The sequence below is a fragment of the Cyphomyrmex costatus genome, unplaced genomic scaffold, assembly GCF_001594065.2.
Source record: "Cyphomyrmex costatus isolate MS0001 unplaced genomic scaffold, Ccosl1.0 scaffold164, whole genome shotgun sequence".
NCBI classification, from domain to species: domain Eukaryota; kingdom Metazoa; phylum Arthropoda; class Insecta; order Hymenoptera; family Formicidae; genus Cyphomyrmex; species Cyphomyrmex costatus.
In genome coordinates, this window is record NW_017275653.1 from 1,837,628 (window position 1) to 1,850,599 (window position 12,972).

General features: G+C 39.9%; 1 protein-coding gene across 1 annotated transcript in view; it reads left to right on the forward strand.

The window, feature by feature from the left end:
- Positions 1–12,762, forward strand: part of heca (hdc homolog, cell cycle regulator) — a 145,559-nt gene extending 132,797 nt beyond the window's left edge. Inside the window, exons 3-5 of the mRNA XM_018537139.1 lie at positions 10,618–10,806; positions 11,470–11,655; positions 12,126–12,762. Of these exons, the coding sequence (XP_018392641.1) occupies positions 10,618–10,806; positions 11,470–11,655; positions 12,126–12,299 (549 nt within the window). The 3' untranslated portion in view covers positions 12,300–12,762. The remainder of the gene's footprint in view (positions 1–10,617; positions 10,807–11,469; positions 11,656–12,125) is intronic.
- Positions 12,763–12,972: the final 210 nt, after the last annotated feature.

Consider the following 12,972-nt stretch of genomic DNA (forward strand, 5'->3'; position numbering starts at 1 on the left):
ATATATACAATAATAATACAAAATCAATTTCCAGTAAATTACCTTTGTCACATCGGGCGTACTTTTGCGGAAAAGCAGAACTAATCCGGGCGTATTATCTAAATCGGTTCATAGTGGTAACTTGGCGAATTGCTAGCAACGCGTCCGTCCGAAATGATTAACTTCGCATTCGAGTAGCTGGCCGGCAATTAGGACGATTGCTTCGCAGTCTGCGTTTACTGCGGCCCGGACCACAATTTCCTCGAAAGCCCTTTACCCAGGAGGACGGTCCCTGCTTCAGGGCCGGCTTGAATGTTTGCTTGGTCAGAAACTCGCAAATAAAATGACTCGCGTATAAAAAGCGAGCGTTCAAAATGTATTTGTGCGACGTGAGTAAAGTGACATGTTTTTTTCTACATCCGACGACTTTGATAACTTAACCGTTTCCAGCAATTTAGGTAAACGAAGGAACGTGTTGGGTTTCAATGCATAGGGTCTGGCGGGTTCAGGTGCTCCGCTTTGAGCACAGTCTTAAGCCGGTCCTGCCTGGATTCACTCCGAGAGACACTTAAGTTGTGCCTTCCATTTTCCCTCCTAGCCGGCTGGCACATTAAGGCTTACGAAGAGGAGTTTGGAGGACCTGGAAGATGATACTCATCTTTCTCGCGGTAGTTTTCGGCCGAACACGCATCACGTCCATCACGTCACAAGATGATGCTTGATATTCGTCCGAAATGGAATTAATTGAAATTATACTAATAATTATATACTTAATTCCAATGACATTTTAGAATTTTTTTTTTTTTCTTTCTGTAGTGTGGATCATATTTTTTTTCTATATACTACTTTGTAAATTAATCTTTTTTATATATATTTCGCTTTAGATTTTTTTTATGTACCGTTAAAGTTTTTATATCGTTTCGTATTTTATGTTAGTAGAAGCCATTAAACAGGTTCAGAATAAGAAAGAAAGAATGCAGACCAATTGCCGGTGAACAGTCAGAAACAGAGATTCTGTTACGCTCGCGTGAGTTCGCTTGCAGTTCGCAATCTTATTAACGTAAGAACAATCTCGCATAGCTCAGCCATTTAACGTAACTACATCATAACTGAAATCGCAACAGTAGCGAACTTCATTAATCGTGAAGCACGCCGAGTCGAATTTGCTGATTTCTATTTGCACGACTATATTCCAACTAGCGACTTAATATTGCTCTCATATAGTCGCAGTGACATCCAATTATTATTTCGAGAATGTATTTGTACAATTAGAGAAGCATTCTTATGAAAACGTCGTCGTTGCCGATATCGGCTTTAACGAACAAAGGGAAGCCGCGACGCTGTCATATTCATCAAGACGTTGATGAGATTCCAAATCTTCTTAAAGAGAAACAAAGGACGGAATGTTAAAACAAAGTACCCGACGACGATGGAAACGGTCGATGACAAGCGCCTCCTACCGCGAGGAATGTTCGCATAACTACGCCAACAACGCAGCGAGATAAATTTCAAGAAGGGGCGCCTACTTGTTCCCTCAGAGGACCACCCTTCTATGAGACGCGCGACGGGGGTAGAATAACCCCGTGTCTCTCCTTAGCGTCCCGTAGATTCGACCTTTAGCTCTGTCAGACCAGACACGTGTGGTGTACATGGCAGGAACCCAGCCTCTCAACCTCTTCAGCGACGCATGGCTGATTTATATGGACTAGAAGAGCCATATCTCTCTTCTACCACGGTAGATCTTCTACAGGCTGTACAGGGTGCGTCAAAAGAGCGCGAGTTACTCTCAAATGTTGGCAAAATTAGTTTTGTGGAATTTCTTTACAATATTCATTCAACGAGCCCAAAACGGCAGATCTTTCACGAGACAGAATTCATTGGAAATAACACACATAATTATTAAAATGCGGTACATTCAGCGTAAGCTTTGTAAATTTATAAATGAACTTGTGGATAAAACAGACCCCAGAGAACTTATTGCTGGCTTTACTGAATTGATCAGCTAAATGTAGCTGTGTTTGGAAATCATGTTTCTCTGTTGAGACTTGAAGGGTACAAATTGTTTCACGTAACTGCAGTAATTTTGATGCTCGCGCTGTAGGCGTCGTCGATTCGTTTTGAGACGGCCTATGCGTGTATATGTGCGTGTGCGTGCGTGCGTGCGTGCGTACATACGTGCGTGCCGAGAGCACGTATAGTGAAGCGGAACGAGTATAGTGGGACGGCGTGATATATAGTCGTGTCTGGTACCGCTGAACGTCGTTGCAATCTCCTTTAGTGGAAGGGACAGAGATTTTTATGGATAGTCACGGTTGGGGTGGTTCGCCTTGGGCGAGAATCCGTCGTATGAATTTACGTTGATCGTTGTTTTAGTGCGTCCCCCGCAGGAGAGAAGTCGCCCTTGGCGGGAGAGAAGGAGAGGAAGAGAGCAGCCAGCTTTAATCTCTCGTTCCTCGCGCGCGAGCGTGTATATCAATCGCGGTATGTAATCGGGTAATCGGAGATAGAACGACAGGATTTATAGCGCACGTCCACCGCCGATGTACGCGCTTCTGTACTAATTTATTAGCGATAACTTAGAGCCGCTGCCATTCGCCAATCAATGAAGTATTCTGCACGTGAAAGTATTGTGCTTCGCAAAAGTACTCTTTCTTTTTTTCTCTTGTCATAAATTAGAAAGTCACGTTATGTATTAAAGACATGAAGGGAGGGAAGTTATAAATGTTCTCGAATGTGCTTATATTTATTTCGTTGTTATTCATTTGGCTTGTCTCGCGGAGAGATATTCTTCATTCTGCATTCATGACTGATTCCACTTTTACAATTAAAACGCGAGACGAGGCAGAGAGGGAACGCGCTTTGAACGCGATCTCGTTTTTGTTTGTCAAACGAAACACGAGATTGACCTCCCCTTCACTCTCGCAGATCAGGAAGTTGATCTGACGATCCTCTCTCCGGATATTAAATTCAAAATAACAGCAGCCTTTTTTCCCCAAAATTTTGATTACCCTCTACTTCGTCAATAAGTGTTCCTTCAATGCTTACTTTTAATAAAAAAAATTCCGTTGAAGTATTTTGTACTTTTAATCAGCTTGAAAAAAAAAACTTCAAAGCTTGAATAATTAAAAAACTCAAAAATAATGTTATACTCTGATATTAATTTTATATAAAATTTTAAATTTTACATTGTTTTAATTAATTTTTTATTTTAATTAAATTTAATAATCCTGTTTTAATTAAATATAATAATTCTGCGAAAAATTATTTTATAAATCAGCCGGCAAAATTTGTTATGTCTAAATTATCAGAATCTGAAAAATCGAAATACGATTTACGAGTTACGAATCACAATAGCGTCCTAGTTGATCCCAGCAGCACCGAAATGACTTAATTGTATCTCGAAATCTTCCATCTCGTTGATTTTAGATGACTATCGAAGATAGATAGGTAATAATACCGAGGTGGCAAAGTGTGCGTTCGCAATGCACACTCGGGATTTGACTCTTTTTCATGCCGATCCGCGACCTCCGTCAGCTCGCGGGTAAATCAAGTGAGAGTCAGCGCATGTGAAAAAAGAAACTTTTCATCTGGTCTCCGTCTCCCATTTTAATTCTGTCTATAATCCGCGAGGGGAGCGAACCCTCCCTGCCCATCGGCGGTTATCTTCTGCGAATCGCGAAGGGCTTTTTTTCGACAAGGTACAGGCAACTCGCAGTCGCGCTTATTGATTCTCCTGCGATATGCACGAGAACCTTTCACGCATGGGTATGAAATACGTGTGTATGCCCGCCATTCTTATCGGCTCCGAACAAAAGGGCGGCTGAAAGCTGCTGTCTCCCTTTTTATAATTTATCGACAATATCATAACGGAATAGTCTCGTCGACAAGATTACCGAAATCTAATCGTGATAAAAAAAAAATATTCTAATTTATCGAGAGAAAAAATAATATTTCAGTTTTTTAGCTTCACATTAACTTCTGTAACTGTTACCTCATTAAAACAGAGAAACGTAAAAATCTTCCGTATTTATTTTATAAATAGTTATTAGTTTATTTTACGAGTCTCCTTTCGCGCAAATATTTGGTTAACATTCTGCCCGTTTTGATTGTTGAGAATCGAGAAATGCTCGTTTTATATTTCGATCAAAATTGCAGTTATCCTGTCACTAAAACAAATCCTGACGAGCACGCGATGCATCAACCAGCATTATAACTATAACGCCACGCCGCCACCGACGAATGAATTCACCCCGTACGGTAAATAATTAACGCGTCAGGGGTGAATACGTGACGTGGCTACATCACAAATCGGATAATGACGTGAGCGGCAACAAGACGGAATGTTAAAAAAAAAATACGTTGCGTTCATCCGCAATGCACCTCTTCCCCCACAATTTTCGCGAATTATTCAACACCGCTCTTTGCCGTCGCACGTGATTAAAATTGTACGCACTCGGTGTGCGTCCAATTTTCATCGTGGGTCTTTTTCGTTCGATCGCAATTATACTTAATCGGCCTACCGCGCCAGACTATAGGAAATAAGCGGTTTAACCGAAGAAGGAAGAAAGATAGAAGGAGCTTACCGAGAAAAATTTTGTGGAGCTTCAGCTACGTTTGACATATTTTTTTCCTTTATCTTACTTTATCGTTGGAATCTACATAAAATTACTTGATATTCATAATCGTAAATATTTATATTATACAAAGCAAGATATATAAATGTTCTTACTTCTTTAATTTAATTCTATGATGTAATAATTTTTTAAGATAACTGTTGAAACTTCGGTATATTTCTTTAACTACATTCTATATATTTATTAATTAATTTTTAATCGAAAACCGCGTAATATTCTATTTTGACTAGAAAATATAAGAAAGCTAAGAGAATTGACTTTGCATCAGAATTTACAGGCCGTAATTTCACTCGATGACGTTTTAGAATTGGTAGTGCCATTTCTTGCAATGAATGTATCGTCGTATGTGCGGTATCTGCAATATTTGGACATCCTGAATATCTCCACGAATGACGGCTATCCGAGAAGAAAGGCAATTTCTTTCGCGAGTAGGGGATTCCGATAAAATTCTAGGATCGCCACGAGGCGTGTGTCGTATCAATTGTCAATAATATTAGAGACCGCAATTTCACTCAGGAAGTTCCATCGGGCGTTGTTCGGCCCCGATGTCTGTCCGGTTTTCCCTTCTGTTTCCTCCGCGATGGCGACCTTCCCTTACTTCAAAGGGGGAAACGGAGTCAGCCGAAGAAAGGAAAAGCAAGGAGACCCAACAGTGTGTACGGATAGAAGAGCACCATCGATTATTTTCACGCGAGAAGGAGCACGAGTCGGAAAGAGCTGGGGTCTTCTTTGTTCGGATCTCCTTTCTCGAATGCCAGTGGGTCACTTGCATTCGACGAAGACGCCGCTACGATTTTCCCCGGGGAGGGTTAGGCAGAGAGGGAAAGAGGGAAGTTTCGTGAGACTAGGAAGTTCCGAAGAAAAGTCGTATTATCGATATTACTCTGATAGCGTTCGCCTGTGGACGCCACATGGAAACGCACAGACGAGCGTATCGGAAATAATCGTACGTAGTCGAATCAGCGAATTTCCGGCATTGGGGTGAATTCAGTTGCGGTTCCCATCAGCTGCCCACCGCTATCGAACATCGTGGTCTAGTAATTGAGCGCCGCGATTAGAAATGGAGGTCAGAACTCGGTTAGCAGCTAAACACAGATGATCATCAGATCGATAACAACTGGCACGAAGGAAAGAAAGCCATTATCGCCGCAAGACTTCTGGAAACGAAAGTCTTGGGAGACGAGACGCCATTGATTATTTTCACGCTAGAAGGAGCACCCTGACGAGAATCTCTTTGTTCGGCACGTCTTTCCTGGAATGGCAGTGGGTCACTTGCATGGAGAACGACACGGAGAGCTGAGAATATCCCTCGTCGGGGAAACGAAGAACGGGGAACGGGAAACTTTCAGCGAGAAGTTGTTATCGCTCCGGACCGCCACACCCTTCCACGTTGAAGAGGATGTGCGGGGAAAATCCTTCGCGAATCCTTTGTTCCGGCTATAATACATGGACAGTCCTAAGTAAGCCCTTTGTTCCTGAGTCCTGAGACTTTCTATTTTCCATTTAACTTTTCTGAGCCCTCTTGGATCGGCCTTTATCATTCGGAACAGGAACTTACGACTAATTTCGGACGACAGGATTAATTTCAATACTGTTTGTGACTTTGTAAGCATTTAATAAGACAAAATTAACATCTGGATTGTAAAATTATTCACTATTTTTTATTTTATTTTTTATCTTAAATTTTATCTCATTAATCTTAATTTTATAACCTAAAATGTTTACATTGATTTCGCTAAATAAAAAACACTGAATATTTGAAGAAATACTATTATCTAAAATACAAATTGCTGATATTATTTAAATACGGTTAATGAAGAATTAGAATATTTGTTGAGATAGTTTGGGAAATGTAAAGATAGAGATAGAAACGTTTACTCCTCTTGTTTCTTTGTACTTTATCGCGCCGCTCGTAAATACATTTTGTAGACCGTCTAACTGTTTGAACTCTGCTCGATGCTTTTAAAGAAAGTAAGAGGGCTCGTCTCGCAGGCTCGTATTCGCGTTAACTGAGAATGCAACGAGCGCACCCACTCTTCAACGAATTTATGTTGTCGGGTTCTGTGAGTCAATTGTCTACGTTAGTCGGATGAAGTTTTCTTCGACAGCAAGAACCTTGCGGTTCTCTGTTAAATATACATTAACGATCAACGTGAGAAAAGTTTTATTGGAAAAATAAATATCTCTCTTAATAGAAAAATATTATTAAATGATTGCAACTACATAGAATCTTTCGATGCTCGACGTATTGTATTTTAACATGTACAATATATATGAATTAACTTGTAATCGCGATACTTTTTATAAATATGTATATTGTTTTAATACGAGACATTTCTCCTTTTTTCTTATGCGTAGCGTCAATGTAACAAATTTGTTTAGAAAATAGTATGAAATTTGAACGAGCCTTTTCCATTAAAGTTAGGTAAGCCTATAGTATGCTATAAAATAAGATAGAAATTGTAGAATTGCGCACAAAGAGAATACCTCTCACACATCTTTCCTCGCGTCTTTCGTAAGTAATTACTTCTCTTTCTTCTTTAGGATAGTAGCGGAAGTAGGCGAAGTTCGATCGTAACGAATTTTACGTTCGCCTATATAGCGCTCTTTTATCGTTCTGCGTCCTATGGCCGACTCCGCGTTGATGTTAAGGTTCTAAATAAGGGCGTCCTTAGGAACCCTAAAAAATCCCCAGCGGTACCTTTTTTCTGCATCCCCTATGCCTTCTCCCTTTCTCCCTGTTTTACTCCCTCTGCCTCAAAAGAAAATCGTCTCCTTCGCACAATGTACATAAAATGAAGTCAAGCGGTTTTAGCACCGAATACGTCCTCCTTCCTTCCCTTCCTTTACCTTCAGAGCGATAAAATTGAATTCACAATCTTCTACATCGACAGAAATTATTTAAGACTTTCATTTTGATCTACAAGGTCAAGAGAATGGAATATCTTCCGTCAGATTACATCGTTAAGTAATATACTATAACTTTTGGTAATCCTATTTAAACACTTTTAAATTCTAGTTAATAAATTTCCGTAGCTACTTGATTTCTACGTTTATTTTTAACTAGTTAAAGTTAAATTTTAATTTACGGACCGAAAAATATAAGATTATATATATTATAAAATGCTGAAATTTCAAGTTTTTTTTTAGTTTACTTTCATCGAGTAATCCTTCAAAAATCTTATTATATCGCAATCGATAAAGGCTGGACCAAGTAATAAGGGAAAATATGTGGTTTCGCTGCCTCGCTAACATCAGTTATTTATTATTTTGCACTGTCGAGCGTGCGGCGACGCTAAGGTAGATTTTTCCATTTATTTGTAACGTCCCGCATTATTGAATTCCGATAATCCGCGACGCCGCCGGTGTAAGTCCTTTTACAGTACACCACGATTTACGATCCACCACCCCTGTCGCTTCTCGACGCCTTTCTCTCTCTTCGATTTTTAGGCAGACTAGTCGAAATTATTGGGGTCCATTCACCTTTTGCCGTTGTCAAATTTGTAGAATTAAATATTTTTTAATTCAATATTTTTTTATAAAATGCTAAAAACGTTTTCAGACGTATAAACTACGGACAGAAGACTCGTGCTAATGAATCTTAGTAAATAAAAAGTTAAAATGTAGAACACGAGAACAAATATAAAAATAAAATACAAACTCATACAAGTGATAATTATGAATTATATTATATATAATAAAATTTCTTTCCCCATATAGTTATTTAACTATAAATTTCTACAAGCAAGATACTCCATGAAATACATCCATTATTTGGAGAACAGTCCTGAGATATTTCGCACAAAATATTTCGTGCTCTTCCTAGCACTCGACAGGCTTACGAGTCGCAATAAAATTGCAGGAAGTGTCGTATTGTGTCGTATCAGCGTTGCGCAATCCTGGGCTCTCTAATCGAAGTTGTGAAAACTTCGAGTGTTTCTCTTCGATCATGGAGCCGGATCGTACGTCACGCAGCAAGCGTCTTTTATACTCGCGACATACCAATTCAATTTATTTCTTCGACATTGGCGTTGAGTCTTCACGGCGAGATAGATGGACGGATAAATGGATGTACGTGGCTCGTACGAGTCTCTCGAGCAACCAAGGATGCGTCAAGGACTCCCATTCTATCTCTCTTCCTCTTTACTCGAATCCACGAATTTATTGGTCGGAGAAGCCGCGATATTTCTCTCCTTTCTCCCTCGTGTCTCTTTTCTCTTTCACTTATCCCGCATTCTCTTCCCTTGCTCTTCACTTATGCCCCTCGGGCGGTCACTCCAAGTACTCGAAAACCTCCGCGTAGTCTGGAAATATACTTTCATCTTCGAAGAATCTTAAGGATGAACAGAACGTCACGCATCGACAAGAACAAAGCCGTGTTTCTGAGCCTCTGAAATAAATAAGAAGATATGAAAAATTTATCTCTCTCAATCTGATACTCACTCGCGGTATTTGGATATAAAATAAAAGATACATCTATCAATGTTTAACAATTTAGTTGCTTTAATGTTGCCGCTGTTATTATTCATTCAAGTCCTGTTTTTTATTTTTTAGTTAACTTATGGTTAGATCTAGTAATAAGGTTTTAAGGTATATATCTAAAAAAAATAATAACTAAAAGGCAATGCTTACATTATGATTAGTTTAAGTGAGGTTAAGCCTAAACCGTAAGAGTTAACCAGAAAATGAAAGACCAGCTTTAGAATGCTTATATTGTCTTTATTAATTATAAAAGTAGTCTAATATTAAAATTACATATATTAACACAAAGATTCTTGTCTCTACTTTACTTTGCAAACATTCTTTTGTTGCTTATTCTGTTTTTTCTTTGTAATAACAAAGTAGAAAGACTGGTTATTTACTATGGGTGTAAACGTCATCTACTGACGTGTCTCTCCCGTCGGCGGCAGAGTCACCCGTTTCCGCTTCCTTCGTCGCCCTTTCGAGGCTACCTTTCAATTTTCCTTTCTATTGCAGTTTCTCTAGCTTGTACCTCTTTCACTACCATTTTTGTCTTCTTCCACAGTTCATTATTAAAACCTTCCTTCGCTACGGTACAATTGTCCCCAGCTCTTTCATTTCACCTCCAGCTCGGAAGGAGTCTGTTTCACCAGACTTTTTCCAAGACACTATTAAAATTCACTGACGGATTTCTTGGGAGTACCTCGTTGTGCATCCCGTTGTCCTTTTTCCTTCGCCGTTTATGAGAACCTCTAGTGTGCGCGTTTTTTCAAAACTTCCACCGGAACTTCCGGGTTACGCTCCACGCTTTCTCGCCCTTTAGTGCCGTGATCCAGGCGAAATGCGTTCCGTCATTGCATCCTTTTTCCATCCAGCTCCGGTCGAGAGTCCCCTCTCACGAAAATCTTTATGGCGTTTCTCAGTCACCGCCTTCTTAGTTTATCCACTATCGAGACCCACGCCACGTTGCATTCTTCGGATCTTCCACCCTCGCCGCGTCGCCTTCGGTCTTTTTACGGCAGCGGTGATATCAAGACCCGTGTACTTTTCTCCTCTCGAGGGCTAACGTCCCACGGAAACTGGTTTAACGAGCTGGGCGGGCATGAGACGAGCTTTGTTGATGTCGCCGACGTTATTACTTCGCGCGTAAGAGTTACCGGATGGGGAAATTCTGCATTCAAATTATTGTCACTCTTTCTTGCAAGTAAACGAGGGAAACGAGGTCGAACGAAGGGATAAAAGATGTCGTTATCGACTAACGTTTCCGCTCAAAGTAACTTGGAGTTTTCTGCCCGACGTAATACGATACCAGCGATATTTCCCATCGGATCTTCGAATATAAACTTGTGATAAGTTTGAAAGAAAAATTAATTCTTTTCTTCAATATTTTTTTATATTTTCCTCGCAGATTGAAAAGAAAGATAAATTCACGAGTTATTACTTGCACGAACGAACGGTCTCTCATATTTTTATATATATTATTTATTCACAATACGATTGCACGCACAATGTAACGATGTATTCGTTAACGGTTTGTTTTCAGATGGAAGACGAGGGCAACCACGGCAACGACGATACCAGATGCTTCATTTTATCGACATTGGCCGCTCTGCAGTGGTCTCGAGTTACATGTGTCCTTTGTCGCGCTGCCATGCTGGTTTTCGACAGGTATCCGTTGGTAGACGGTACATTCTTCTTGTCACCCAGACAACATTCGCCTGCTTGCGCTGAGGTACGTTTCTTACCAAAATTTTACGGGTAACAATTTTCTTCTCATAAGAATAAGACAAATATTTAATTAACACAAAAAGTTTTTATAATGGGTATAGTTTATTCATAAATGAAACTATTCCAAAGCAATTTAATTTTACAGAAGAATTAATCGATATAAAAATTATTTGGTACACTTTGTTTTTACATCGAATGTTCAGAGAACATTTTAATAATGCCTCTTAATAAACCAAATAGTATATACACAGTATCTGTCTGTGAAGTGTATATTATTTCGATACACTGATTAACTATTTGATTACAAATTTACAGACAAGACTATACGAAATATTAAAATCATAACTTATCTTTTATTGCATTTTTCGCTTACAGTTTAAACAGAACGATTTTACCGAAGTATTTAAAAATTTAGCTAGACACGTACACATACAAAATTTTACTAGACATAGATCTGAAAGTAAGGTTGTTTGAACCATCGAATTAAATAATTATATAGAATAACGTACGAATTAATTGCTATTATATCAAATATTTTGCAGCACTTTGTTTGAAATTCCTATATTAATTTGATGGTCTAATAAAATTATTTTCAGATCTGTATCAAGCGAAATTTTTAGATACCTCAAGAGTCCAATAGCACGTTCGATTTGATATTTCGTTCCAGGTGAAGGTCGAAGGTCGCACACAATTTTTGTCAGCTGTCTGCATGAGTTGTTTGGAGGGCAGTGGCGGGCAGCCCGTACGCTGTCGTTTCTGCACCCAACCGTGGGATGGCTCGAGCTTGGTTCTCGGAACCATGTACAGCTACGATATCTTTGCTGCAATGCCCTGCTGCAGCGAGCGACTCAAGGTAAGCGCCCTACTAAATTCGTGACTAGTCGACCCAGCCGAACTTTGACCCTTTAAACACGCGAGTGTTAATACAGCACCGCGGGTAGCGTGTTCTCGTATTTGTGTAAAAAAAAAAAAAATGTTCTTTAATTTTGGCGCCACATAATATCTATACAGTCGGAATAGAAGGCTTTAAATAATCTCTCGTTTATTTTGCACTTATTTGTTTCTCTCAATTAATATTAATGTGAATTACGACAGTATTGTACTTATTTTACCTCATTCTTTTTTTTTTTTAAATTGACGATTTCGAAAACAACAATCGCATAGTTTGTGAATGTAGAGGATGTAATACAAACTTACAATACGTGGCGAATTAGACGATCGAAGCTGTATGTTGGTTCTATCGTGCCGATTTGTTACGCCCGCCCGCAACGAAGGGAGAACACGTCACGAAATGAACGCACCGTCGTTCGATTTTCGTTCCAGTGCAACAGCTGCCAGAAACCCCTGATCTACCCTCATCAGCGACTGAACTTCTACTCGGACTACAGCCGCGTCTTCGGCTGCCCACACTGCAGGACGGTCGACGCCCACTTTGTGAAACCGCTCTCGGCCTGCTTCACCCGCGAGCAGTTTCAGCTCTACAGCCAGTGGCCGTAACCATTAGAGAACTTAGCGAACCGCCGCCGTATGCGCACGACCGCGGCTGACTTGTATCCTCTCTTTTACAAGTCGATCTCCCTGCTCCGGACGACCGTGCTCTAGAATCCTCCCCTCGCGACCTGTAGGAGACTTGACGATGGCGAACGCGCACGGGGGCCGCGATCTTTCCTGGCGCGTGTTGTCGGCCGGAGATCCACCGATGTATTAATTCCTATTAACTCGCCAAACGCTTTTATTTCGGTCGACAGCTAGTGTTGTTTCTTCATTAATTCCTTAGGAATCACTTTTTCTTTTAGCAGTCTATTTTCTACACGATGACGGTACGCGCGAGCCCCTTGGCGCATTCCCGTATAGTACATAAAATTTAAGATATTTCTTTTTAACGTCAATTGTAGTTTGTTTGTCTAGATTGATCTTAAGCGGGAGACGTCGAATTATATTGACGTTTCGTTTGACAATGCGCGAGACTTGCAAAATTAGTGTGCTTTATTTTCCCTATATAACGTTACTCTTTAAGTTTCTTAAGGCATTTATCGTGCGTTTTGCTGTCATAAACGGCAATTAATTTTTTTTATTAGTATACATTACGTTTTGACGATTGTGTCATTACGGACGTAGTTCTCTGATATAGGTAAGTTTTAACTAGTAAAATTTTTTTGTTGGAGAAATC